The sequence below is a fragment of the Hemitrygon akajei genome, chromosome 9 (genome assembly GCF_048418815.1).
Source record: "Hemitrygon akajei chromosome 9, sHemAka1.3, whole genome shotgun sequence".
Taxonomy (NCBI): domain Eukaryota; kingdom Metazoa; phylum Chordata; class Chondrichthyes; order Myliobatiformes; family Dasyatidae; genus Hemitrygon; species Hemitrygon akajei.
Genome location: NC_133132.1, coordinates 40,113,066 through 40,136,319, shown reverse-complemented (window position 1 = coordinate 40,136,319; position 23,254 = coordinate 40,113,066). Strand labels below are relative to the sequence as shown.

At 50.0% G+C, this 23,254-nt stretch overlaps 1 protein-coding gene across 1 annotated transcript in view; it reads right to left on the bottom strand.

Annotated features, from left to right (window-relative positions):
• The window catches only part of cmtr1 (cap methyltransferase 1), a 33,802-nt gene that overhangs the window by 5,860 nt on the left and 4,688 nt on the right, over positions 1-23,254 (bottom strand). The window contains exons 6-19 of the mRNA XM_073055798.1: positions 22,522-22,616; positions 22,187-22,259; positions 21,492-21,690; positions 18,546-18,664; positions 17,759-17,855; positions 15,256-15,388; positions 14,714-14,893; positions 14,455-14,511; positions 11,075-11,132; positions 10,567-10,635; positions 9,348-9,479; positions 7,340-7,465; positions 6,869-6,960; positions 6,340-6,408 (exon numbers count right to left, since the gene is read on the bottom strand). Of these exons, the coding sequence (XP_072911899.1) occupies positions 6,340-6,408; positions 6,869-6,960; positions 7,340-7,465; positions 9,348-9,479; positions 10,567-10,635; positions 11,075-11,132; positions 14,455-14,511; positions 14,714-14,893; positions 15,256-15,388; positions 17,759-17,855; positions 18,546-18,664; positions 21,492-21,690; positions 22,187-22,259; positions 22,522-22,616 (1,499 nt within the window). The remainder of the gene's footprint in view (positions 1-6,339; positions 6,409-6,868; positions 6,961-7,339; positions 7,466-9,347; positions 9,480-10,566; positions 10,636-11,074; positions 11,133-14,454; positions 14,512-14,713; positions 14,894-15,255; positions 15,389-17,758; positions 17,856-18,545; positions 18,665-21,491; positions 21,691-22,186; positions 22,260-22,521; positions 22,617-23,254) is intronic.

Genomic DNA, 23,254 nt, shown 5'->3' with positions numbered 1-23,254 from the left:
CCATTTCTTGATGACTGACTTTAACTGTACTGCAAGGGATATTCAGTGACTTGGAAATATGTTCACAACAACTTCAGCCTCTGCAGCTGTAAGGGTAATTGTCCCATTTCAAGCAGTGAAGCTGAAACAAATGACCTCACTGCACCACAACAAAAGTCTTGAAGCCTGTGCCTGGGTCACATCCAAACATTTTAAATTTGAAGATGAAACTGATCCATAAACCACACAGCCATAATGAAGTACAGATCGACAGAGATTTTCGCATAGTGCCCCAAGAATACCTAAATAGACACCAAACGCCCCTTTACACTTATCAATTATTTTACTGATATGGTGTCTCCATGTCAGATTATCCAGACCAAATAATTTCAAATCAAATGCAGTTCTATTGATCTTCTTTGTAAAACGCACAACTTGTGTTTTAGCTACTGAAAGCCTGTCCTTCCAGATACGGAATATGTATTTTTTACCACAATCAATTGAAACCTTGACCGCACATCGATTGATCTCCATTTAACAAATTATGTAACCTCTAAATCCAATTGGCTGCACCAGTGATGATTTGGTGAGCCATAGTGAAGGGGATAAATACTTATGCAATCAATTATTTTGTGTTTTATATCTGTTTTCACTTTGCCATGTCTTTTCTCCCCCTGTACAATCAGTGTCAAAAAAAAGCCAAATTAAATCCACTGTGATTCAAAGTTGTAAAACATGAAAACATCCCGGTTGGGGGGGGGGGGGGGGGGGGAGGGTTAATACTTTTTATAGGCACTGTATATTTTACATTATTGAGTGGATGTCCCAGTACATTTTACACTAGCTCGTGGGCTTTCAGTCTTCTCCTTCTCTATTTTGTATAATTTATCTATGAATTGACCTGCCTGTAATGTTACTGCAGACAAGGTTTTGATTGCACCTGTGAAAGCACAACTGATTTGATGGTAGAAGCAGAGGGCAAGAAAGACAAAACCTTCAGATGCCGGAAATCCAGAGAAGACACAAAAAATGCTGGAGGAAATCTGGAAAAGAATAAAGAGTTGACCTTTTGGGCTGAGCCGCCTCACCAGGACCAGAAACTAAGGGGGAAGATGGCAGAAAAAGGTAGACCGAAGGCATGTGGGTTTCAGTCCTGATGAAGGGTCTCAGGCCGAAACGTTAACTCCTTATTCCTCTCCATACAAACTGCCTGACTTGCTAAGACCCCTCAGTATTTTATGAGCAATGGTGAAAAGTTTAAATACAGACACCTGGCCTCCACAGCTGCCTGTGTCAAAGAATTCCACAGATTCACCACTCTCTGGCTAATGAAGTTCCTCTTCATCTCCGTTCTAAAAGGACAACCCTCTATTCTGAGTGCTGTGTCCTCTGGTCTTAGACTCTCCCAACATAGGAACCATCCTCTCCACATCCACTCTGTCAAGGTCTTTCATCATTCGATAGGTTTCAATGAGGTCACCCTTCATTCTTCTGAATTCTAGCGAATACCAGGCCCAGTGTCATCAAACTGATCTTTATATGACAAGCCATTCAAACCCAAAATAATATTCGTGAATCTCTTTTGAATCCTCTCCAGTTCAGCACTTCCCCTCTAAGGGCCCAAAACTGCTCACAACACTCCGAGTGAGGCCTCAACATAAAGTCCCAATGTTACATCCTTGCTTTTATATTCTAGTTTATTATTTGTCATTATTATTTATTTTCCTTCTCCTTCTTGTTGTATTTGCTGTTTTCTTTCTGCACAATGGATGCTGTCCACCCTGCTGAATGTGGTTTTTCATTGTTTCTTGTATCTACGGTGATTGCCCACAAGAAAATGAATCTCAAGGTTGTATACAGCGACGCATACAATGCCACGAAAACGTGTGCAGCTGCTAGAAACTATTTTTACATTGCACTGTCTCATTTCTAAATTTAAAACATTTTTGAGCTAACCATTGTGGATTATATCAAATCAGAAGGAAAACTCCAAAACCTGTCAACAATTCACTAAAGGTTAATTTGCAGGTTGAGCCAGTGGTGAGAATGCAAATGTGATGCTAGCATTCACCTCAAAAGCACGGCTGTAATGTTCAGGCTTTATAAAGAACTGGTGAGGCCTCACTTGAGAGCAGTTTTGGGCCCCTTATCTTAGAAAGGCAAGACACCGGAGAGTGTTCAGAGGAGGTTCACTAAAGTGATTCTAGGATTGAATGGCCTGTCATTTGCAAAGCATTTGATAGCTCTGGGCCTGTATTCACTGGAATTCAGAAGAATGGGGGGGTGACCTAATTAAAATCTATCAAACATTGAAAGGCCTAAGTTAGAATGGATGTGGCGAGGATGTTTCCTATGGTGGGAGAGTCTAAGACCAGAGGACACAGCCTCAGAATAGAGGGGCGTCCTTTTAGAATGGAAATGAGCAGGACTCTTCTTCATAAGACACATTCTCTAACCTGGCAGCATCCTGTATTCTGCCTGAATGACAGAACATGTCTTATGAGGAAGGCTCATTATCAGCTGTTAAGGAGGGTTTAAATGAAGTTGGCAGGGGGGGTGGGAACTGGAGTGATAGGACTGAGGATGGGGCACTTGGTACACAAGTGAATGCAGTGTGCAGTGAGAAAAAACATAAGGTGAGAAAAGATGAAATATGAAGGTCAACCGGCCAAAATTACCAAAAAGGATACCATCAGATATATAAAGTGATATTGGAGCGAGTGGATATTAGACACTTGGAAAATGATGCTGGAGAGGCATTAAGGCGGGACAAGGAAATTAACTGATTAAGTATTTTGCATCAGTCTTCATTCTGGAAGACACTAGTAGTGCATCAGCAGTTTGAGAGTGTTAGTGGGGCAGAAGTGAGTGCAGTTGCTATTACAAGAGAGAAGGTGCTTAAGGAAGCTGAAAGGTAGATAAGTCCCCTGGACCAGATGGTCTACACCCCAGGGTTTTGAAAAAGGCAACTGAAGAGATTGTGGAGGCATTAGTAATGATCTTTCAAGAATCATTAGATTCTGGAATGGCTCCGGAGGACTGGAAAATTGCAAATGTCACTCCACTCTTCAAGAAGTGAGGGAAGCAGAAGATAGGAAATTATAGGCCAGTTAGCCTGACCTCAGTGGTTGCAAAGATGTTGGAGTCAATTGTTAAGGGCATGGTAATTGTTAAGGGCACGTGGAGGCACATGACAAAATAGGCCACAGTCACTGCCTGAAATCTTGCCTGACAAATCTGTTGGAATTCTTTGAAGAAATAACAAGGAGGATTGACAAAGGAGAATCGGTTGACGTTGGGTACTTGGATTTTCACTTTTGACAATGGGCCGCACATGAAGCTGCTTAACGAGTATTACAGAAAAGGTACCGGTATGGATAGAGGACTGGCTGGCTGTCATGAAGCAAAGGGCCAGAATCAAGGGGGCCTTTTCTAACTGGCTGCTGATGACGAGCAGCAGGGGTTGGTACTGGGATCACTTCTTTTCAGGTTATATGTCAATGTTGCAGGTATATAGGACCCTGGTCAGACCCCACTTGGAGTACTGTGCTCAGTTCTGGTCGCCTCACTACAGGAAGGATGTGGAAACCATAGAAAGGGTGCAGAGGAGATTTACAAGGATGTTGCCTGGATTGGGGAGCATGCCTTATGAGAGCAGGTTGAGTGAACTCGGCCTTTTCTCCTTGGAGCGACGGAGGATGAGAGGTGACCTGATAGAGGTGTACAAGATAATGAGAGGCATTGATCGTGGGGATAGTCAGAGGCTTTTTTCCAGGGCTGAAATGGCTAGCACGTGAGGGCATAGTTTTAAGGTGCTTGGAAGTAGGTACAGAGGAGATGTCAGGGGTAAGTTTTTTTTATGCAGAGAGTGGTGTGCGTGGAATGGGCTGCCAGCAGCTGCAGTGGAGACAGAAACGATAGGGTCCTTTAAGAGACTCCTGGATGGCTACAAGGAGCTTCAAAAAAATAGAGAGCTATGGGTAAAGCCTAGGTAGTTCTAAAGTAGGGACATGTTTGGCACAGCTTTGTGGGCCAAAGGTCCTGCATTGTGCTGAGGTTTTCTATGTCTCTATGATCTGGATGACGGAATTGATGGCTTTGTGACCAGGATTGTGGATACACAAAGATGGGTGGAGGGGCAGGTAATGTTGAGGAAGCAAGAAGTCTGCAGAAGGACTTAAGATAGATTAGAAGAATGAACAAAGAAGTGGCAGACAGTGAAGGGAAATGTATGGTCATGCGCTTAGGTAGAAGGAATAAAGGCATAGACTATTTTCTGAATGGGGAGAAAATTCAAAAAAACCTTGCAAAGGGACTTAAGAGGTCCTCGTCCAGGTTTCCCTAAAGGTTAACTTGCAGGTTGAGTCAGCGGTGCAAAAGGCAAAAGCAATGTTGGCATTTATTTCAAGAGGATTAAAATATAAAAGTAAGGAGACGATGCGGAGGCTTTATCAGGCATTGGTCAAACCGCACTTGGATTATCGTGAGCAGTTTTGTGCCCCTTATCTTAGAAAAGATATACTGGCATTGGAGAGGGTCCAGAGGAGTTTCACAGGAATGGAAGGATTAACATACAAGGAGTGTTTATGTCTCTGGGCCATCTGCTCACGGGATTTTTGAAGAAAGTGGGGGGGGGGGGGGGGAGAGGGAGGAGGGGGATCTGATTGAAACCTATCGAATACTGAAAGGCCTAGACAGAGTGGATGTGGACAGGATTGTTTCCTATAGTGGGGGAATCTTGGACCAGAGGGCACAGCCTCAGAATAGAGGGATGTCCATTTAGAACAAAGATGAGAAGGAATTTCTTTAGCCAGAGGGTGGTGAATCTGTGGAATTCATTGCCACAGGTGGCTGTGCAGGCCAAGTCATTGGGTATATTTAAGGTGGAGGTTGATTAGTTGGGGTGTTAAAGGTTATGGTGAGAAGGAAGAAGGATGAGAGAAATAGTAAATCAACTATGATGGAATCGCGGAGGAGACTTGATGGGCTGAGTGGCCTAATTCTCCACCTGTCTTATGGTCTAAATCTCCTCTGCACCCCCTCTAAAGCTTTCAGGTCCTTCCTCTAATGAGGTGACCAGAACTGAACACAATACTCCAAGTGTGGTCTCAGCAGGGTTTCATGGAGCAGCACCATCACCTCTTGGCTCTTGAAGTCAATTCCCTGTCCAAAGACGACCAGCACACCATAAGTCTTCTGAACATCAACCTCCCAAAGTGAATCACTTCACACTTTTCCAGGTTGAACAACATCTGCCACTTCTCAGCCCAGCTCTGCATCCTATCGATGTCCTGCTGAAACCTACGGGACCTCCTACACTACCTACAACTCCACTGACTTAACAACTCATTCTTCCAATTCCTCATCCTAGTATTTATAAGAATCACACAGTAGGGGCCCATGGAACACCAGTGGTCACTGACCTCCAGGCAGAAAATGGTCCATCTGCTGCCACCCTCTGTGGGTGGCAAGATGGAGATGTACTTCTTCCACTGGAGGAGAGAACACACTCCTCAACTTCCTCATCCAAATCATTTATAAGCCTCACAAAGAGCAGGGGTCCCAGAACAGAATCCCGCCAGTCATGGACCACCAGGCAGAATATTCCCCACTACCTTCTGTGAGCAATCCAATTCAGAATCCACACAGACAAGTTTCCCTGAGTCAACTGACACCTGACTTTCTGGAGGGGCCTACCAAGGGCAAATGAAGACAAGGGTCAGAGTTAAAAAGAGGACATTGGGTATGCTAGGACATCATTCCTCACAGTGTATGGGATTGAGGTGCTTTTAAAGAGGCATATAAAATCATGTGGATAGATAGGGTGAATGTACAGTCCTACTCTGAGAGTTGAGAAATGAGGAGGCACAGGCTTGTGGGAGGGAGGACTTAAAAGGAGGTAACATTTCCACTAGAGAATGGTTGATATATGGAATGAGGTGCAAGAGGAAGTGGTTGAGACAGGTACATTAAAAACATTTAAAAGACAAGTATGCAGATAAGAAAGGCTTAGAGGGTTATGTGCAAGGAAGATTGGCTCAGATTGCAACCTTGATCAGTATGGATCAATGGATCAGTTGGGCTGAAGGTCGAGGGTCTGTACTCTATGACCTCCGCTATCCAAATCACCCACATTCCCCTCCATGCCCAGCCACCCGGCCCCCACTAGTCCCCAGTGTCACCCATTCCCTCAGCCCCACAGTGTCACCCATTCCCTCGGCCCCACAGTGTCACCCATTCCCTCGGCCCCCACCACGCTGTGCGTTGACTCCATCCTCAGCATCAACCAGCCCTCAAACCCAAGCATGCTCGGTGTACAGACACCACCCCCCCCCCCCACCCCCGGCCTGTGCCACTTACCGGATGGGGTTCATGTCGGGTCGGCTGGGTTTGGACACAGCCCGCACAAACTTCTCCGCCATCTGGATCCTGTAACCAGACGGCAGGCAAGGTCACTGGAGGGGCTGCACGATGTTGAGAGGGGTCAAAGGGGTTTGGGGCAAGTGGAGGGGGAGGGGTCACTGGCTGGGGTTAAGGGAGTGAGCTGGGGTTACAGGTTGGTTCGGGCATATGGGCTGGGAGGGGTGTTGGTGACAAGGTGAACAGCTCATTTCTTTGGGGAGGTCACAGGCTGGGGTCACGCAGGGGAGAAGTCCCTGAATGGGGTCAGGCTGGGAGAGGGGATGGCGGGGTTTCGGGCCGGAGGTGGGAGGGGAAGGGGGCAGTGGCAAGGTGAATAGGTCACAATCCTGGGGAGGTGGTCACAGGGCGGGGTCAGGCGGAGAAGGGGGGGGTCACAGGCCCCACCCACAGACTCTGCAGACATCTCCCAGAACACGTTCCCATGAAAGCGCGACCCCCCCCCCGCCAACCAGGTGCAGCCCCCCACCTCTGGTTGAAGTGCTGCTCTCGGATGTCAGTGCCATTGAGGATCAGGGCGTCCAAGATGTGAATGGAGCTGGTCCGGCGCTGGGCCTTCCCCTGGAACCAGAGCACAGTCACATGGGGAAAATCATCCCTCCCCACCCCTCTCCTCCCAGTCAATCCGCTGTCCTACCCCTCCACCCTATACCAATCACCCACCCCCCCGGACTCAAGAACACAGAGTTATCCTGGGCAAGCAGCTCAGTAAGCTGTGTCCCACACACAGTCACCCACCCCCATCCCCTCCCTGTGTCTCCCCTCACCTCTGCTGCCTTTCCCACATCTTGGGTCCTTACCCCACCTCATCCCACTCACCACACCCCCTTCCCCCCCCCCCCCCCACCATCCAAGCCTCCCTCCTCACAGTCCTTCCACCCTCTGGCCCTCACATCCCCTCCACCACCTTCAGCCTCCCTCCATTCCCCCTCCCCCTCACCTCCCCCTTCAGCTCCTGGATGATCTCCACCAAGAGCACCGTCTCCCTCGGCAGCTCCGTCCGGAAATTCTCCAGCTTCTTCCATCGCATCGGCTTCTCCCCGTCCCACAGGTAGATCTGGGACTTCTGTCCGAGAGAGACCAGGGTCAGACAGCTCCCACCCTGGGACCACACCCACCCTCCCACTCTTCTCCCAACACCCCTCACACACTTCCACTCTCCCCATCCCACAGGTAGGGTTGGGACTCTGTCCAAGAGAGGTCAGAATGGGACTGCCCCTATCCCTCTGCCTCTTCCCCACTAATCCTCCACCATGTAATCATAAGACAGAGGGGCAGAATTAGGCCATTCAAAGCATCAGGTCTGCTGTGGAAGAAATCTTGTTACGAGCTAGATGCTAAGGGGTTATAGTTTTTTCTTTACAGCAGTGTTCTGTACTTGAACGGTGGAATACCCAGAGCTGACACTGTATTGAGCAAGGAAGGGTTAACAATCTTCAAATATAAAATCAAAGTCTACTGTGACCAAAGTACTCTGTGCCGCTGACAATGTGCCTTTCAGTCAGGCTGATTAAAATAACCAGGTTTGTATTTGTTGTTCTAAGAATCATCACATGTCTGATATACTCTTTTGAGAAATTAACACTGAAGTAAATGTGTAACTGCTCAAGGACATATCCTGCAACTTTGCTACTCAGCAGATTTGGCATTGAAGCTCCTCTTTCTGATTTATGTGTTTTTCTCTCGGATGCTTGGGACATAAATAAGAGCGTGACCCATTGTCAGGCAGAGACTCGGATCTCCGCTTTTAGGAGCATGAGCTCTCCATGATGTCATGTTACAATATAGACTTTCTAAGGCGATCTCCCTTCATCTCTGGGTAATACCTTTTCCGCAACATCTGCTATGACATTCCATCACGGCAGATGTATTATCCCTCTCAACTCCTTTCTCCAGCCTTCTCTCCATAGCCTCTGACGTCCCGACTAATCAAGAATCTTTCAAACACCACTTTAAATATACCCCATAACTTGGCCTCCACAGCTGTCCGTGGCAATGAATTCCACAGATTTACCACCCTCTGGCTAGAGAAATTCCTCCGCCTTCTGTTCTAAATGGACATCCCTCTATTCTTTGGGAGTCCAAGACTGTCTTATTATAGGAAACATCCTCTTCACATCCACTCTATGTCGGCCTTTCAATATTTGTTAGATTGCAATGAGATCCCACCCCCTCATTCTTCTAAACTCCAACCAGTACACTCCCAAATGCTCCTCATACTTTAACCCTTTCATTCTCATGAGCCTCCTGTGATCACTCTCCAATGCCAGTACATCTTAGAGAAGGAGTACAAGATGGCACACAATACTCCAAGCATGGTCTGACCATTGCCTTATAAAGCCTCAGCATCACATCCTTCCTTATATATTCTAGTCCTCTTGAAATAGTCTATGTCTTTATTCCTTCTACCAAACTGCACAACCATACACTTCACGACACTGCATTCCATCTGCCATTTCTTTGCCAATTCCCCCAATCTGCCCAAGTCCATCTGCAGATTCCCTGCTTCCTGAACACAACCTGCCTCTCCACCTCTGCATCGTCTACAAACCTGGCAACAAAGCCATCAATTCTGTCATCCAAATCACTGACATAGAATGTAAAAAGAAGAGATCCCACAACTGACCCTTGCAGAACATCGCTAGTTACTGGCAGCCAACCAGAAAAGGCACCTTTCCGTTCTTTGTCTCCTGCCAGTGAGCCAATCTTTCCTGTAATATCACGGGCTCTTACCTTATTAAAAAGCCTCACGTGCGGCACACCCTCCCATTGGGAACCATCTCACCGTTCCTTCACAGTCTTTGGGTCGAAACCCCGGATCTTCCCATCCCCACCAACATCAAGGATCCTCATCGCTGGTGACTTGACTCCCCCCACCCCCCCAGCTTCTCCACAGGATCCCTTCCACCCACAGAGTGACCACCCCCCTTCCTTGTGCCCAGACTCACCCCCGCTCCCAGCAGGAAGTACTGCTCGCCCCCGGCGACCAGGCAGCGATAGTTAAGGAGGTGGCTGATCCGATGGATGGTGTCAGTCGTTAGTGGAGTTGCTCGGTAACCAAAGGTGTCCACCTCACTACCCTGGGGAGGGAGGCGAGACAGCAAGCATGGCGGGTGGGCAGCAGGAAATGGACAATAGACCTCTGAAACCTTCCTACCCTCGCTCCCCATCCTTACCACCCACCCCACCCATTTCTCCAGCTTCCTGAACATGCCCTCTCATCTGTGACAATCACCCCAGCCACCCAACACCCACCCCACTCTGCACAATCATTTCTAACCCCCAATATCCCCTCCCCACCACTGACACCACCCCAACATCCCTTCCCCCACCACACCACTCCCAACATCCCTTCCCCACACCACCCCCAACATCCGCTACCCTTCCTCTACCCCTCCCTATCACTTACACCACCCCCAAAATCCCCTCCCCTCATCTCCCCCCTACCACTTACACCACCTCAACATCCGTACCCTCTCTCCTTCTTTACACTACTCTCAACCCCCAAACCCCTACCACTTAAACCCTCAACAACCACCCCAACCAACCCCCTACCACATACCCCCAAAAATGACCCTCCTCTACCCCATCACCTATACCACGCTCAACTCCCTGCCCCTTGTCTCCCCCATCACTCTCCTTCCTATCAGTTACACCATCCACAACATCCCCTCCTCTCCCCCTACCACTTACACCACCTCAACATCCCCTCCCCCTACCACATGAACCACACCAGCATCCCTCCCTCCCCTTCTTTACATCACCCTCAACCCTGAAACCCCTACCAATTATACCCCCAACAGTGATCACTCCTCTCCTCATCACTTACACCCCCTGAACTCCCTGTCCTTTCTCTCCCCCACCACATGCCAACAGCGCCCTCCTTCCTATCAGTTACCTCACCACCAACATCCCTCCCCCTCCCTACCACATAACCCCAATATCACCCTCCTCCCTATCACTTACACCGCCCCAACCCCCTCCCTCTCTTCTCCCTACCATTTATACCCCAAACATCGCCTCTCTCCCTCATCTTCCCCTTTCTGCCCCCACTCACATTACCCCTCTCCCACTTCCCTACCTCTCATGCCCCCACATCCCCTCCCTCGCCTCCCTACCACTTAGGTCACCCCTCATACTCCCTCTCCCCCTCCCCGGCCAACCCACCTGGATGAGCTGCAGGAACCTGGTGCGAGGGTCTGTTGAGCTCGGAGCCACTCGGGCCTTGTCCGGGATCTGGGGGGAGACACTCTTGTCATGGAGGGGGGGGACTGTGGGGGGAGTAGGTCAGTGGGGGAAAGGTGTGAGTGGCTGCCTCGAGGAGGCATTTTGGAGTGAGGAGTCACTGGGGAGCTGAGGGGGAGGCGGGTGTGGGAAGCGAGGGAAGGTTCAGCATCGCTGGACAGGTTACTGGGGAGGGGAGGGGGAATGGGGAGACAGGTGCAGGAAGAACGGGTGGAAAGGTGCTGGGGAGAAACAGGTGAGCGAGTACGAGGTGTTGGGGGGGTTCGGGGGAGAGGTTCATCGGGAAGGGGGAGACAGGCAGGTAGGTGGAGGGAAGGTTTGGCATGTGAGGGGAGGGAGGATTCACCGGAGAGCGGCTGCTGCGATTGGTTGCGGGGGGGGGGGGGGAGGTAGCCGTGGAGACAGGGAGAGGGTTACCGAGGTGACTCACCCCCCACAGCGTCAGGCACTCCTTACGCAGGTCGGCTTGTCGCAGCTCGTTCAGGTTTCTGGGGGGAGACAAGGGGCCGGTTACTGAGTTGGTCACACGTACTGATGCCCCCTCCCCCTGCCGGGTCAGCAACCTGACGATGGCTGCATCTGCAGGAAATACACCCAACTGCAGCGCCTGACCGACCGGGTCAAGGAGCTGGATGTACTCAGGATCATTCGGGAGGATGAAGGCATTATAGATGAGACATTTGATGAGGTGGTCATGCCCAGGGATCAGGCTTTGGAGAGCTGACGGGTAACCATCAGGAGAGGCAAGGGGATTAAAAAGTCCGTTCAGGGTTTCCCTGTGGACGTATTCCTCAGCAATAAGTTTGGCTGGTGGCCCTGTGGCTGGCTGTGAGGCTCGACAGGGAAGGGTAAAGTCAGTCAGTGCAGTAGCTAAAGGAGACTTGATAGTCAGGGGGACGAAAAGAGAATTCTGTGGCCGCAATAGAGACTCAAGGATGGTGTGTTGCCTCTTGGATGCATCGAATCGCCTGCAGGATATTCTCAAGGGGGAGGATGAACAGCCAGAGGTCGTAGTGCATATTGGCATAACATCAGCAAAATGACACAAGCAAAAACAAAAGGGGAAAGAGGTCCTACGCAGTGAGCATATAGGGTTAGGAAAGATGCTGAAGAGAAGGGCCTCTTTGAGGTTGTAATCTGCAGATTACTCCCAGCGCCACAGGCTAGTGCAGGTAGGAATGAGTTGATAGCACAGATGAACAAGTGACCGAGGAGATGGTGCAGAGGACAGGTTTTCAAATTCTTGGACCACAGGGACCTTTTCTGGGCAAGGGGTGACCTGTGCATCCGAACCGGAGGGGAACCAATGTCCTGGTCGGGAGGTTTGCTGGTGCTACTCGGGAGAGTTTAAACTGGTTTTGCACGGGGCTGGGAACCGGGGCGCCAGGTCAGTAAGTGGATCAGGCCAGAAGGTAGATGTCAGAGAAAGTATTGAAAGGTAAAATTGAAATAACAAGTATGGTGGGTTGGATAGTTTGAAGTGTATATACTTTGATACTTATATTATAATAGGTAAGTGTGATGAACTTATAGCATGGATCAGTACATGAAACCAGGATGTTGTAACCATTACCGAAACTTGGTAGAGAGAGGGGCAGGCATGGGTGATTAATGTACCAGGTTTTTGAAATTTTAGAGAAGATAAAGAAGTAAAAGGGAGGGGCGTGAAGTTGCACTACTAATTAGGGACAATATCCCCAGCTGCACCCAGGACAGACACGATGGAGGGTCCAGACACTGAGTCTATTTGGACAGAACTCAGGATTAAGAAGGGAGCAATCACACTGATGGGATTGCACCTCAAACCCCTCAACAGCCACTGGAACACGGAGGAACAGATACACAATTCATGTAAGGAAATGTGTAAAAATAATAGAATTGCTGTCATGAGGTTTTCAACTTCCCTAATTTAAACTGGGGCCTTCTTAGTGCAAGGGGTTTAAGATGGGGCAGAATTTGTTAAGTACCTAGATGTAGATGGTTCAATGAGAGGAGGGGCCGTACTGGACCTGGTGTTGGGTGATGAGCCTGACCAAGGTGAATGACGTTTCAGTGGGTGAGCAGTTAAGTGGTCATAACTCCTAACTATCAGGATCAGTATAGATAAGGATAGGTACGGTCCTAGCATGAGAGCTTTAAATTGGAAGAGGGCAAATTACAAGGGCATTAGGCAGGGACTAAGTTAATAGGGAACACCATTTTTTTCTGTCAAGTCCACATCAGACATGTGGAGGGTGCTTAAAGATCAATTGCACAGAATATGAAAAGGTATTCATATTAGAAGGAAGGACAGGGATGGAAAGATAAGAGAATCATGGATGTCCGGAGTGGCAACAAATTTAGTCAAGAAGAAAAATAAAAAGTATGTAAAGCTTCAGGAGTTAGGATCAAATGGAACACACGAGGAATATAAAGAAGCCAGGAAAGAACTGAAGAAGGGAATTAGGAAAGCCAGGATGAGCCATGAAAAGTCCTTGGAAAGTTGGATTAAGGTGAATCCCAAGGCATTCTACACATACATGAGCAAGAGGGTAACTAGGGAGAGAGTGGGACAACTCAAGGATAAGGGAGGAACACTTGCTTGGATGCAGAGAAATGGAAATGGAGTTTAACCCAGATAACTTTGAGATGCTGCACCTTGGTAGGGCAAATGTAAGGAGACAGTACACTGTTAATAGTGTCACTGAGCAAAGAGATCTTGGGATCCAAGCTCATAGCTCTTGAAAGTGGCTACACACATCGTTACGGTGATTAAGGCTTATGGAATGGCTGCTTTTATTAGTCAAGGCAATGAATTCAAAAGTTATAAGCTAATGTTGCAAAACTTTGTAAAACTGGTTAGGCCACTTCTGGAGCATTGCATACAGTTCTGGACACCCCACTATAGGAAGGACGTTCAGGCTTTGGAGAGGCTGCAGAAGAGGGTTAACAGGGCGCTGCCTGGTTTAGAGGGCATGTGCTATCATGGGGGCTGGATAAACTTGGGTTCTTTTCTCTGGAGTGGAGCTGGCTCAGGGGTGATCTGATAGAGGTTTATAAAATTATGAGAGGCATAGATAGTGGACAGGGACTGTCTGCTTCCCAGGGTTGAAATGTCTAACACCAGAGGGCAAGCATTGAAGCTGAGAGGGGATAAGTTCAGAGAGATGTGAGGGGCAAGTTTTTTTATTCAGAGAGTGGTGGATGCCTGGAATACGCTACCTGGTATGTTGGCAGAGGCAAATACCTTAGAGGCTTTTAAGAGAGATTTAGATAGGCACATGACTGTGAAGATGGAGGGATATGGACAATGTTTAGGTCGGAGGGATTAGTATTTGGGGTTTTTTTTGATATCAAGATTGGTGGAGTTGTGGATAGTGTAGAAGACTGGTAAAGAATACAGTGTGATATAGATCAGTTGCAGATATGAGCAGAGAAATGGCAGATGGAGTTTAACCCAGAAAAATGTGAGGTATTGCACCTTAGTAGGGCAAATGCAAAGAGACTGGGACCAACTCCAACAGATGGCTGGGTAACCATCGCCTCCATATACCCCCATCAAGGGGTAATCATCTCCATATCCCATGGGTGGGCAGAAAAAAGCCATGCCCCCCCAAACAACACTTTCCTAACTGAGGCAACCCATTGAACACCAGGCTCCCAACACTAACCCCAGTCCCAGCACTGACGATCACCAGGAACCCACAGAGACACGGGGGAAAGGGGCAGAGACGCAAGGGAACAGTCTGGAGACTGTGGGGGGGGGGGGGGGTGCCAGAGACTTGTTGGGCTGTGGGGGGGGGTTTCAGGGAGAGAGCGCACCATACTCACGGATCACGAATGAAGGCATGAATTTTAGCCAAAGCCTTGATCTGGAGCACAGCATGGCTGGAAGAGAAAGGGTCAGAGTCAATCTCAGCCGGGATCGGAGCCACGGCCCGTGTCGGGGGTTTGTGTCCGGCGTATTCGTCTGTAAAGAGGTTTGGGACCAGGCAGGTCAGAGGGTAGGGGTGAGTTTGGAGGTCCAGATGGGGTGGGGATGGGTTTGGAGATCCAGAGGGGGTGGGGATGGGGGCAGGGAACCACTCACCTCTGGTTAGAGGTGCAAAGGTGCTGGGAGAAGGGCTGGTGGGCTTTGAGGACAGCGAGCGGCACGAGGGAGGTGACGTCCTGGTCTGAGCCCCGCAACTGGTTCAGCTTCACGTTGACGGTGAAGAGATAATCACGCACCACGTCCGTACCCTCCCGCAGAGATCGGCACACGATGTACCTGAGAGTGAGAGAGAGAAAACATCTGACAACAGAACGTGTAACCCCACACCCCTTCACCATCCTCCTGCACAGACTGGGACACCATGTATGGGGGGAAGTGGGGAAGAGGGAAAAGGGGGAGATGTTGAGGGATGGGTGAAGGAGAGAATCTGACCACAGACAACACCCACTCCTCTCTCATGACCCTCTCGCGGAGACCAGCACACCACGTACCCGGGGAGTGAGGAACCAACTGACTGCAGATTACCACCCTTCCCCTCCCTCCATCTTATTTCCACCTGCCTCCCTAAGCACGTGGGTCGTCACTGGGACGGAGCGGTGTCGGTCAGTGGGACAGGACAGGACAGAATGGACGCTGACCGCTCAGAGTTGGCCGGACGGCTAGTGATGGGTTTGAACAGCGACACCCTCTCGAAGCAGAGGAAGAGGAGGTAGATGAGCCCGGCGCTGAACGGCGTGAACAGGTCAAAGGTCTTGCACACAAAGTGTCCGCCTGCGGAGGAAGGTGAGAGGTGAAGCCTGAACCTTACACTGACCCCTGGATCTGCTCATTAACCCCACACGACCCGTGAAGTGGCTGCAGTGGGCAGCAGAACACCCACCCAAAGCACCACCCCCTAACCTCCCACTCCCCATATCACACCAGGATCTGCAGTGAGACACAGACCCTCACTGAGACGCACCCCACCGTATTTATAGACCTCTCTATCACCCCTCCCATCTCTCCTCTGGACTGACACAGACCACATTCCCAAATCTTCGTGCTCCCCCGCCCCACCATCTCCACCCCAGAGTACCTGCATGTACCTGTGCAGACAACACCTCTGCATGCTCCTCCGACCTGTACAGACCACAGTGCTTCCACCACCCCCCACCCCCATATCCGCGCAAACCTGCATGGACCACGCTGTTTACCCCCTCCCCATACTTGTAAGTACCTACACAGATCACACTGTTTACCCCTCCCTTATACCTGAACGTACCTACATGGAACGCACTGCTTACCCCCTCCCCCATCCCCGTACTACCTGCACAGACCATGATGTTTATTGTCTCCAAATACCTGTATGCTTGTGAACCCTTTGCAATTACCTCATTTTCTGCATTCATTACTCATAAAATGTGGTCTGTTCTTCATCTAAGTCACAATAATAGAAAAACACAATCTGTTAAAGCTAATAAAACACAATTGTACTTTTCATGTCTTTATTGAACACATTGTTTAATCATTCACAGTCCAGGCTGGAAAAAGCATGTGAACCCTTGTACTTAATAACTGGTAGAACATCCTTTAGCAGCAATAAACTCCACCGAACATTTCCTGCAGCTGCTGATCAGGCTTGCACAAAAGCAAGGAAGAATTTTAGACCATTCAGTTTATCAATATTTCTGAGATACCTTGCACGAACAGCCTCTTCAGGTCATGTCACGGCATTTCAATTGGGTTAAGGTCTGGACTCTGACTTGGCCATTCCAAAGGACAAATTTTCTTCTTTTTAAACCATTCTGTTGCTGTACAATGTGTATTGCATCACTGTCTTGTTACATCGCTCAACTATTAAGCTTTAGGTGACAGACTGACACCCTGTCATTCTCCTGTAAAGTGTCTTGATGCAACTTTGAATTCATTGTTCCCTCAATGACCGCAAGCTGCCGAGGCCCTGAGGCAGCAAAGCAGCTCCAAACCACGAAGCTCCTTCCACCAGGCTTCACAGCTGGGATGAGGTGTTGGTGTGCAGTGCTCTTTTTCCTCCAAACACAGCAGTGTGCATTTCTGCCAAAAAAGTTCAACTTTTGTCCCATCTGTCCACAGAACTTTGTCCCAGAAGCACTGTACAACATCCAGGTGGACTTTTGCAAACTTGAGATGTGCAGCAATGTTTTTTTTTGGAGCAGTTAAGTTTCCTCCACGGTGTCCTTCCATGAACACCATTGTTGTTCAGTGTTTTCCGTGGACACATGAACAGAGACTTTAGCAAGGTCTATTGCTGCTACTCTTGGGTTTTTTCTCACCTCCAACATTGCATTCTGCTCTTCGTGTGATCTGTGCAGGATGCCCACTCCTAGGGAGAGTGGCAACAGTACTGAGTTTCCTCCATTTGCAGACAACTTCTCTTACTGTGGACTGATGAACACTCAGGTCTTTAGAAATGCTTTTGCAGCCTTTTCCAGTTTCATGCATCTTTACAATTCTTCTTCTAAGGTCATCTGAAAGTTGTTTTGCTTGAGGCACGGTGCACATAAACAGATCTTTCTTGAGAAGCGCAGGCTCTGTCAGTAACCTGACTTTGAATGCCTTTTTTATAGAGCAGGGCACCTAAACAACCCACACCTCCAATATCATCTCATTGACTGGGACACCTGACTCCAAATAGATTTTGCAGAAGGCATTACCTCAGAGGTTCACATACTTTTTTGAACCTAGACTGTGATTGTTTAAATGGTGTACTCAGTATTGACAAGAGGCACAATTGTTTGCATGTTGTTAAGTTTCGACAGATTGTATTTGTCTATTATCGTGACTTAGATGAAAATCAGGACCACATTTTACAAGTAATTAATGCAGAAAACCAGGTAATTCAAAGGATTCACAAACATTTTCTTGCAACTGTACATCAACTGTCCACAGTGTTTACCATTTCCCTATACCTGTGCGTACCTGTCCGGACCACGCTGTTTATCCGCCCCCATACCTGTGCGGACCATGCTGTTTACCTGCCCCCATACCTGTACGGACCACGCTGTTTACACGCCCCCATACCTGTACGGACCACGCTGTTTACACGCCCCCATACCTGTATGGGCCACGCTGTTTACACGCCCCCATACCTGTGCGGACCATGCTGTTTACACGCCCCCATACCTGTGCGGATGACGCTGAGCCCCACCAGCACCTGGCAGAGAAGTAGCTGTTTGCTGAGGATTTCCTGCAGGTTTTCTTGTCCCTCCACCGAGAATCCCTGGACACAAGGACAGTGTCAGCAATGGGACCCTCCTGAGAACGGCGGAGGGAAGAGTGCGCGGCAGGGCAAGGTGCATCGGCATTGGGATTCTCCTGTGTACGGGGGGGGGGGGGGGGGTAAAGGGTGCATCGGCGTTGGGATCCTCCTGTGCACTGGCAGGACATACAGCTGGGGTCAGGATCAGTAGTGGAGGTCTGGGCTGGGTGGGAGAAGGGTTTCAGGGGTCAGATCAAAGGGTGGAGCAGTGTAAGAGTAGAGTGGCAGAGCCACGATCTGGAGATCAGGCCGGGGTGGGCAGAGAGTGGTGACGAAGAGGGGTTAGAGAGTGGTGCCTGAATTGGGGAGGAGTCGGGGTCTGGGAGGGGATGGGGGGTGGTGCCAGGCTCGGCAATGGGTTGGGAAGGAGTCAGTGATAGTGCCGGGGACCAGGAGGGACGGATATTGCTGTCAGGACCAGGGTGTGCTTGGAAAGGGGTCAGGGGTGCTTCTGGGATTGGGGAGGATTTGGGAAGGGGTCAACTGTGGCACAGGGGTCAGGGGGTTGTGCAGGGTTGGGGAAGTGCCTGGATCGGAGGGTGGTGCTGAGGTTGGGGCAGGGGGGCTCCGAAGGGTTGGGAAGGGGTCAAAAGGCAGTGCCAGAGTCGGGTCAGTGTCGGGAGTGGGGGGGGGGGGCCTGATCCCACCTACCCCGTCGGCCATGAGGAAGTGGACTCCCCTGCGGTCGGTGTTCTCCAACACGAAGCGGCGGAACTCAGTGATGTTCTCGGGTCGGGTGATGTCTCCGTCCCCGTCCACACCCCCCTCACCTGTGGGGGAACACATTACCGTCAGCAGCCGGGGGCTGCAACCCTCACCCATCCGTGAGCCCACCACCACCAACCCCGATTCTGACTCCGCCTGGCTGTAACCCTGACCACCGTCAAACCCCAGCAGTCAACCACACACAAAGCCCATCTAATCCAGAACTCATCCCCACAATCAGAATCAGGTTTAACATCACTGGCATATGTTATGGAATAGGTCTGGAAAGCATAATAAAACAACTAAATTACAATAAGAAATATATTGAAATAAATCAAATTAAGTACTGAAAAAAAGAGCAACAAAATACTGAGGTAGTGTTCATGGTTCATTGCTCATTCAGAAATCCAATGGCGGAGGGGAAGAAGCTGTTCTTAAAATGTTGAGTGTGTCTCTTCAAGCTCCTGCACCTCCTCCTTGATGGTAGCAATGAGAAAAGGGCCTGACCTGGGAGATGGGGTCCTTAATGATGGAAGCTGCCTTTTTGAGTCATTGCGTTTTGAAGGTGTCCTCGACGTTGGGGAGGTTGGTCCCATGACGGAGCTGGCTGAGTTTGCAACTTTCTGCAGCTTTTTCTGATCCTGTGCAGTGGCCCCTCCATACTGAACAGAGATGCAACCAGTTAGTGTTCTCTCCAGGGTACATCTGTAGAAATCTGCGAGTGTCTTTGGTGACATATCAAACCTCCTCAAGCTCCTGACGAAACATAGCTGCCGGTGTGTCTTCTTCGTAATTACATCTATATGTTAGGCCTCAGAGACGTTGACACCCAGGAACTTGAAACCCCTCACCTCTTTCCACTACTGACCCCTCGTTGAGCACTGGTGTGTGTTCCCGTCTTCCCCTTCCTCAAGTCCACAATCGGTCTATCTCGCACCTGTGCGCCGCCTCCTCGTGCTTTAAAATTTTGCCAACAATAGTTGTGTCATCAGCAAATTTATGGATGGCGTTTGAACGGTGCCTAGTCACACAGTCGTGGGTGTAGAGAGAGTAGAGCAGTGGGCTAAGCACATATCCTTGCAGTCTGCCAGTGGTGACTGTCAGCAAGGAGATGTTAGTTCCGATCTGCACAGAGTGTGTGGTCTCCCGGTGAGGAAGTCAAGGATCCAGTTGCAGAGGGAGGTACAGAGGCCCAGGTTTTGGAGCTTGTTGATTACAACTGAGGGAATGATTGTGTTGAACACGGAGCTGCAGTTAATAAACAGTAGCCTGACATTATGTCCAGGTGATCCAAGGCTGAGTGGAGAGCCAGTGAGATTACATCTGCTGAGAGCCAAAATGCAGCAGGTCCAGGTCCTTGCTGAGGCAGGAGTTGATTCTGGCCATGACCAACCTTCCAAAGCACTTCATCACGGCAGATGTAAATGCCGCTGAGTGATAGTCATTGAGGCAGCTCACCCTGCTCCTCATGGGCTCTTGTATGACTGTCGCCCTTCGGAAGCCGGTGGCAACCTCCGACTGCAGCAGCGAGATTAAAGATGTCCTTGAACACTCCTATCAGTTGTTTAACAAAGGTTTTCAGAGCCCCAGCAGGTACACCATCAGGGCCTGATGCCTTATGAGGGTTCACCCTCTTGAAAGATGTTCTGACTTTGGCCTCTGAGACAAGTAAAATTTATTGTCATCTGACTATACATAGAACAAAAAGTTATGTACATAGAAGAAACAACATTCCTCCAGACCATGGTGCACCCACACAATATATATCACACACACCACATAAAACAATATCTATACTATAAATAAGTTAATAAAAAATAATTCAAAACACATGTAGTAAAGTGCAGCACAGGTAAACAGCTGGCTGTTCTAGTGATGAGACCTCATTCGTTGCAAGGTATTCATTAGTTTCACAGCCCGAGGAAAGAAGCTGTTACCAAGTGGTCGACCAGTGCCTTCTCAAAGTCCACAATTATCTCTTTCGTCTTGTCCTTGTTGAGACTCAGGTTGTCTCATACAATTTGACAAGTCTCTGGGAGTACCTGTAATTAGCGTGACAGAGCTTGAAATGTTGCTGCCGACTCAAACTGATTGGGGTCTTCCCATCAAGAAGTCCAAGTTCCAGTTAGAGTGGGGTGTTGAGTCCCAAAGAGTTCAGTTACCCACCAGTCTCATATTAAGCACGGAGCTGAAGTCGATGAGGCATCACTTTCGAGGTGGGACAGGATGAAGTGGGGGGCCAAGGCCATGGCATCATCCGTGGACTAGTTTGAAAGGTAGGTGAACTGGAGGGTCCAGCGTAGCTGGAAAGTGGGACTTTATACGATCCATTTACCAGCCAGTTAAAGCACTTCATGATTGTTGAAATTAGCGCCACTGGGTGGTAATCACTTAGGCCAGTTTCCATCTCTGCTGGGCACCGGAATGATGCCTTGAAGTTTGCAGAGACAGTGGACTGCTTCAGAGAGATACTAAAGATGTCGGTTAAGACCTCTTTTAGCTGGGCTGTACTGTCCTTCAGCACCTGACCAAATATGTTGTCTGGCCCTGTAGATTTGCCTGGGTTTACGCCGGCTAGGATCCTCCTCCGCTCTGCTGTGGCCACAGAGGGTGCCTGTTCCTCAGGAACAGAGGGGGCTTTCCTCGATGCAACATCATTCAATTGGTCAAATGCGCACAGAAAGCATTCAGCCTGTCAGGAAGGGAGGTGTCACTGTCATTGACCCACAGGGTGGATTTGCAATCGGTTAAATCACAGAGTCACCAGACGCTGCAGGGATTCACATCTCAGCCCTGTTCCCCATACCAGTCCCGCCCCCTCCCCACTGTACACTAGTAGCTACCACTATCCAGTTCCCCACCCTAACCAACCCACCCCTGCTCACGACCCACCGTAGTAGGGCTCGAAGAACTCGCTGGAGGCTGCGAAGAAGTCCTCGAGTTTGAAGTCGTTGGGGCCACGCAGGGTGAGGCCAAAGCCCTTGGCGTGCCAGCGCTTCCTCCAGAGCACGTACTCCGAGAACCCGCCAGGACCCGCGCAGACATCAGCAAAGTACAGCAACTCCCCGTCTTTGTCCCGGACCAACGGGTGCTGGAACACAGGCAGGGTGGGTCTGCGGGGGTCCAGGATGCAGGATGTCCGAGAACCTGCCGGGGCTCACGCAGACATCGGCAAAGTACAGCAACCCGGATGAACGGACGCTGGAAGACAGGCACAGGGGTGCATGGGGGTACGAGACACGGTGGGGGTAGGGAGGTGCGGTGTGTCTGAGGTAAGGACAGTAGGATGTGGGGAGTGGAGGGCAGCCACTGGGGAAGGGTGGGAGTTGGAGGGAGGGGTACTGATGCCAAGGCTGCCCTTCAGACTAGTGAATCTCATGCGGAGTAAGCTGTATGTGGGATTGGCACTTGAACGGTGGCTCTCCTTGGGTTGGCGAACACGTTGGTGGAGAGGAAGCAAGACGATGGTGGTGGGTGGAGGAAATGGGTGGGATTGGTACTCACGCTATGGCTGTCCCGTGGAGTAGTAAAAATTAATATTATGGGGTGGGGGAAGAGGAAGAAGGAAGGGTGGGATTGGTACTCACACCGAAGCTGTCCCGTGGGTTGGTGAACATGTAATCAAACACATGGTCCATGTTGGCCATCTTCATCGCTGCCCTGGGACACCAAACACAGGTCAGGGCAATGACCTCTGGCTCCATCCTCTATAAAACCCCCACCCCATCTGCTCAGGCTCATCCATGGGGCTCACCCAGGAAGTCAATCAGCCCCACCGAGTCACCACATCTCTGGAAATCCCCAAAGACCCACAACCCTCCCTCACTTCCTGCCACCCCACTACACCACATTCACATCACATTCCCGGCTACCGCCTCTCCTCCTCCGTCACACCTGCCCACCCGACTCCCGACCCCGTTACCTGTTCAGGAAGAAGACCCCGCGGATGGTCTCGAAGGGATTCGACTTTGTGCGAGCTCGCCGCATCTCCTCCCCCTCCAGCTCATCGAACACGCTCTGTAAACGGGGTGAACGTGGGTCAGTCCTGACCCCACTCAACCCTCAACCCCAATCTCCTCCCCCTCCAACTCAACAAACTCGCTCTGTAAACGGGGTGAACGTGGGTCAGTCCTGACCCCACCCAACCCTCAACCCCAATCTCCTCCCCCTCCAACTCAACAAACTCGCTCTGTAAACGGGGTGAACGTGGGTCAGTCCTGACCCCACCCAACACTCCCTAACCCCGAACACAATTCCGCCTGCCCTTCCTCAGCCTCCAGCTCACCAAACGCACTGTGAACAGGGAGCCACAGAGGGAATGCGGCGAGGATCTGGGGCAGCGGGCTTGCTACGAGGGGAGATCGAGGAAAATGGAGCAACTGACCACCTGCCGGAAGAACTCAGTGGGTCGAGCATCATCTGTGATGGCAAAGGGAGGGTATCCAGGTCTGAGCATGCACAGGGGAGGTAGTGCTACAAAAGAGAGAGGGGGACGAGCTGGTGACAGGAGGGCATAGTGGGCAGATGAAACAACACAGGTCATGGTACCCAGTCCTGAGGCAAACACTGATGACGAGCAGGTGAAACGATAGAGGGAGAACCTGGGCGGGGGACTCACAGAGCTCCTCTGGGAAAAGCACTGCTTCAAAGCTGGT